Source organism: Sceloporus undulatus, chromosome 4 (genome assembly GCF_019175285.1).
Source record: "Sceloporus undulatus isolate JIND9_A2432 ecotype Alabama chromosome 4, SceUnd_v1.1, whole genome shotgun sequence".
In the NCBI taxonomy this organism is placed as follows: domain Eukaryota; kingdom Metazoa; phylum Chordata; class Lepidosauria; order Squamata; family Phrynosomatidae; genus Sceloporus; species Sceloporus undulatus.
The window spans coordinates 190,159,918-190,165,917 of NC_056525.1; the positions used below are offsets into that span (position 1 = coordinate 190,159,918).

The window sequence follows — 6,000 nt, forward strand, 5'->3', positions numbered from 1 at the left end:
AAAATACATTTTAAGCAAAGAAGTGATTTCATTTGTCTGTAGCTAAACTGATCTCCACAAGCAATCCCATGTTGACTGAATGTCTCTTGGACAGTCTGAGACATGTTACAGGAATAGCTAACAGGAACTTAACATGGTGCAATGCAGACACATTTTCACAAAGTTGTAGTAGGCTGCATTAACTGATTTTTAACCAAACAGCTGAAAATCATTCCTAGAGATAATCACAAGAATGGTTTTGGATTTAATTTGTCATGGGGGTAGCCAAAAAAAGAGGGTTGGAGAGTCTTGGGGTCACGTTGGGGACTGTACAGTCAGCATGGTGCTCTGGGTAGTAATTGGGGGACAGTTTTTCCCCAGAAAAAAAAATTAAAATAGGAGTCTGTGGGCTTTGGGCTGATGGGGGAATAGGAGACCAAAAAGAGTTCTTCTCCATCCCTAAATTAGGCAAAAGGAAGACAGTGTATGCATTTTTAAAGTGCTATCCTATATGTATATGTTGCATGTTTGGGGTGGAGACAACACAAGGATTCAAAAATACATGTACACAAGGCTTTAAAAATATATAGAAGATGCCAGTGGACTTGGTAGTGGTTGTGTCTGCCACATAAAACATTGGAATCACTCTCAATATCTAAAATTAGTATTTCTGTTCAGCAGCTTAATATATGTGTAAAAGAAGCCATCCAGTTTGGGGTTTGATTGACATTAAATTTTCAGGCCTTTCGGGTTGTTCATTGGTCAAGTGACGGACCAGTAGAAAGTTAGCACTTCAATGTCTGCATAAGGAAAATTGTGTGTGTTTCCTGTACCTTTACAAAATATTTGATATTTGGAAATCCCAAATATACAGTTGTTCCTCCCGATTTGCTGTGTGGTGCTACACACTTAATTTTGTCCCTCCCCGCTTGCCATCTGCGAAGGACTGAGACAGCAGACTCCCAAGTCTGCGAATGGGGAGGACGAGTGTAAGCAAATAAATTAGTACAGCCTTTAAGAACAAGTAAATGTTTAAGGAAAAAGGTTGAAGTAAATTAATGGAGGCCATTAATCTTTAAAGGTGAAAGATGATAAAAATAATGTGATGCATTAAGAAAACAAGACTATTGCATAGGCTACCTTTTGTATCAGTATTAGTCATCCTTCTGTTTTAAAATACAGAAATGTGATTATAAGGAATATTTCTGATGTTTCTGATAGTTGGTGTGGATGACTACAGCTCAGAGTCTGATGTGATTATTATACCTTCAGCCCTGGACTTTGTCTCACAAGATGAAATGTTGACGCCTCTGGGAAGATTGGACAAGTACGCTGCAAGTGAGAATATTTTTAATAGGTATGATATTTTATCCTAAAGAACAGAGTGCATATTTTATAAGGTGCTTTTTAAAAATTTATTAAATTCATGTACAGGGCAAAAATTGCCTTTCAGAAGGGCATTCTCTTAATTGCATTCACATACTAGTTTGGTGAATTCTCTGCTGTTATCAAGGGCTACTTTGCATATTAATTTTTGCTGAAACAGTAATATTGGAAGTTACTCTATTTTTTCCTCTCCAAAATAAGCCTGTTGTGGGTATACATATGTAAAGATGAGTGTCTGCTTTATGTGTTAAATTTTTAATAGATTTGCAAAATAGGCTTGTGACATATCCATTTAGAAAGATCGGTCTTCCACCTGATACTAGAATACAATATATTTTAGAAATTATCTTAGATATTAAACTTCAAAGCAAATTTTAATGTTTTTGTTTTTAGCGGTAGTACTCAAAACTTTTACCCTTTAGACTACCCTTTACAGGTGGACTTCGCCCTGCCCCCAACTCATAGTAATATAGGAACAACATTATTTAATGTACTGTGCATATTTTCATTTGCACATTTCTGTATACTTGCCTTTTAATATTTTATAAAGAAATAACATTGTTCAAATTAGGAGAGTTTTATTTCAGTAAATTCAATATTTAACTCAACAATGTGTAAATTTTACACATAAAAATGTTGGGGAAGAGGTTGGGAGATCAGGGCCTCCCAAGTTTTACCCCTCCCCCCCATGAGCAACTCTTGAGCTCGCCCCAGAGGTCCCACCCCACCATTTGAGAACTGCTGCTTTTTAGTATTCTTGTGTATTAGAATAATATGATTCTAATATTGTCCAGGAATAATAGTTTAGAATAGTTTTCAAACACTGTGAGAGAGAGGAAGGCAAGCCAGCTCCAACAGTTCTCCAAGGGAGAGCAGATCTGCTGGACTTTTCCCCTTCCCTACTGTCAATTCCCTTATCCTTTTGTGTCTTGTCTTTTTTTAGATTGTAAGCCTGAGGGCAGGGAAATGTCTAATTAACAAACTGTAAGCTGGGGTATAAATAAATATTGTTGTTGTTGTTGTTATTTTGTTCAGAATGATCAGTTTCTGTCTTTTGGGAAGTAAGCCCTGTGTGGATTAGTGGACAAAATCTTAGACCCATAGCAAGCTAGGTCAAATTGCCACATAGTCACAAAGCTCTGGGCAAACTTACAGACACTTAACCTAACTTCAGAGAGTTGGTGGGAGAATTTTTAGAGACAATGGTTATACAACAGTGATACATTGATTCCTTGTAAACTCTGTAAAATAACAATTTACATTTTCATATTCTAGGCAAATGGTGGCTCGAAGTTTATTGGACACTTTGAAAGAAGTGAGTGATGATGAAAGAGATTGTATTGCTGTATTGGAAAGAGTCAGCAGGCTAGCAGATGATTCAGGTAATGTGATTTAAAAAAAAAACCTACCTTTGTCGGATAATGGGATAAAAGCAAATATTTTGGTATTTTATTGGTGTTGTGGAAACAGTAACGGAATTAGTCTGTTAGATAGAATAGAAGGTTATCTTTATTTTCCCGAGATACATTTTCAGAGAATAGAAAAAAACCTGTTACCTCACAGATGCTGTGCAATCTATAAAATCAAAATCACAGTATTGTTATTAGCCAATATAAATAAAAATAATGAATTGAGAATAATAAGAGCTATTTCAAAATGGTTCCTATTAGCAAGTAGATCTTTTGGTCAAAACAGAAGGATGGTTGTTGTGTGTGAGAAACACTGATATAGGAGTGGAGCAATTAATATTTCTTAGCACTCTTGCAATTTTACAAGGCACATGAGTTAAGTTACACTTAGAGGGTTTGAAAAGTGAAAAATGGTTGATGCTAATGGAGGAATGATCATAATAAGAAGAAACAGACTATTACTAATCTATTAGCAACAAGAAGAGAAAGCTCTTTGATAGAGAAGTGTCAAAATGTTTTTTACTTGACAATTATAGTACTTTGAGCAGGATTCACAGATCCCACCCCCAGATTGCCTTTGGTTATCTCCTCTCTTGATCCTCTGTGAATTTTGGGGAATGTGTGGGAGAAGATGGATATGGCCCTCTTTTGTGCTGACTTTGCAGAAGTAGACTTGCAGAAGCAGACTTATAGTAGCTGCTTGTGCAAAAATGTTATCTAAAATAAAATGCTGTCCCCCCAGACTCCATGGTACATGCAGAAGCCTTTTTAGAAAGTGCTTCACATGGGGTTTCAGGACACTAAGGAAATATTGTGAGTCACTTCTTCCCTAGTATCTTTATAAGCATGGATAAATGGTAGGGAAGACTTGTACTGTACTGGTCCAAAGCATTTGATGAAGTAAAACAAAAGTCCTACCTGCTTTCCGCTGAAGCATCTGTACTTCATCTACGTTCATTATGGGGACATGATTTTTCCTTTTGCAAAGGTAATGCAAAAGACAGGCAGGCTCTCTCTGCTATTCCTTTGGGATGTGGAGAAACACAGTTGATTGGGTATGAGAATCCCAGCCATAAATAACAGCTGACAATTAAGTCAAGCCAAGCCACAGTTTGGGGATATTTGATTTAACATGTTCTCTTTTAAAAGAACTGTTCATTTGAATTGTGCTAATAAGATGTATTTTACTAACACTGTATTTAAATAGGAATTTGAGTTTTCACTCATATAAATATGTCACTTAACAGATGCATTTTGATATTTTTTATTGATAGAGCCAACAGTACGAGCAGAGTTAATGGAACAAGTGCCTCATATTGCTATGTTTTGTCAAGAAAATAGGCCTTCAATCCCTTATGCTTTTTCAAAATATTTATTACCCATTGTGGTGCGATATCTTGCAGACCAGAATAACCAGGTGAGAATGTCTTAAAGTTAGTGAAAAAAATAAAGATAATTTAGAGATTTTACATGTTACTACTTTAGCACAAGTTGGTTTGATATCATAAGACTACAATGTGCTTTGAAAAAGCAGCAAAACTGGCACAGAGCCCCTGACTCATTATTACTTGTAGTGTTTTATATCAGGAAGGTTGCCCAGCTTTATTCTTGGAGGTTAATTCTGCCTCATGTTGGCTTTACCTTGACCATGGTGATAGCTCTCCCATTGTGCAGACTTGCAGGATTTGATTTCTTGTTTATATGGTGACAGTTGGAAACCATATTGGGTATGTTTGATTCTTTTAATATTTTATATTTTATATTTTTTTTCTGTGCAGTATTTCAACTAAGCATTTGTCTTTCTTTGTTTTTGATTTTTTCACTTTTATTTTCTCTGTGTTTGGTGTCCTGATAGCACAGAGCATACTGTAGTTTAATACAATATTGCAGGCTACAGTTGGATTATGTTTTTGAAACATGAGACCAATATAACTTTTTCTTTTTTAATTGTTAAACTAAATGGTTTACTTTATTTCCTGCTAGGATTGTAAATGGACCATTGGACTTCAGTAGGTTGATTGATACTGAGAAAAATTGGTATGCAAGAGTTTAAAACTTTTATATAGAAACGTTAGTCCTAAACTAATGTTTCACACCAGCAGTAGTATACATAATACCAGATCTTAAAAGTTTCATGGTATCATTCCAGTGTTCAGAAATCATAGATGTAAGTAGTGCAGTATATGATGTTGTTCCAGACTCTACACTCCTGTGCATGTCTATTCAGAAGTATGGCACATTGAGTTCAGTGAGGCTTGTCCTAAGTAAATGTTTGTACAGTTTTAATTACAGCCTGAAAGTGGCTTGTTGAAATATGATGCATCAGAGTTTATCTCCTGTTGCTTTAGAAAAGATTTGCTTTAAGGCTTTATTGCACAGATGAAATCATATTCAAGTGTCTTTCACTGTCCCCACTGCTTTTTTTTTTAAACATAGGTGAGAAAAACAAGTCAGGCAGCATTGCTTGTTCTGTTAGAGCAAGAACTTATTGAGCGATATGATGTGGAGACCAAAGTATGTCCAGTTCTTGTAGAATTGACTGCTCCAGACAGCAATGATGATGTGAAGACAGAAGCTGTGGCAGTAAGTAGAAGAGTGAAGTTATGTGCACAGCAGTTACAGTCCACTGTTTAGAGAAGTGCCTCTTAAGATATCTGATGTGAAGGGCTAGCAGGTGTTTTCTCACCATGTACTCAGGGTCAGCACCATTTTTGTTCTCATTGGCTGCAGTTCCTTCTTTTCATTTCTGGAAACTTACTAAGGATTGGCAGCCAATGGCTCTTGAACCAGGATGAGTCTGTCAACCACCACTTGGAGTATCCCTGGTCTAGAGAGGAGGAGTGTGCATCCTTTTTGGTCATGAGAACTGCATGCAGTGTCATGTGGTCAGAGCCTCTCCTTTCTCCTTCTGTCTCTTTTCTTCCCCACTTCAGTGGGTGTACACAGACACATGCTCTCACATACACAGAGTTCGATGTCCACCCACCCCCCAGTAGTCCTACTGAGATAACAGTTTATCCATTCCTGCTAAAAGCAGATACAGGGTAGTCTCCAGAGCCAGGGATTAAAAGGGTTTTCTCTAGGCAAAAAAATGGATAGTTTGCTATCACACAGAGTAGCTGAAAACCACAGATTATTCACCCCACTGTAGAAAGTTTTTGCCACAGAAATTAGATCTTTTCTTTCTGAGATACATCATAATCTTAAGCAGGGATTGGCAACCTCC

At 36.8% G+C, this 6,000-nt stretch overlaps 1 protein-coding gene across 1 annotated transcript in view; it reads left to right on the forward strand.

The window, feature by feature from the left end:
* Positions 1-6,000, forward strand: part of PPP4R1 (protein phosphatase 4 regulatory subunit 1) — a 74,523-nt gene that overhangs the window by 17,304 nt on the left and 51,219 nt on the right. Inside the window, exons 3-6 of the mRNA XM_042464431.1 lie at positions 1,201-1,336; positions 2,641-2,747; positions 4,049-4,191; positions 5,211-5,402. Coding sequence (XP_042320365.1) covers positions 1,201-1,336; positions 2,641-2,747; positions 4,049-4,191; positions 5,211-5,402 — 578 coding nt within the window. The remainder of the gene's footprint in view (positions 1-1,200; positions 1,337-2,640; positions 2,748-4,048; positions 4,192-5,210; positions 5,403-6,000) is intronic.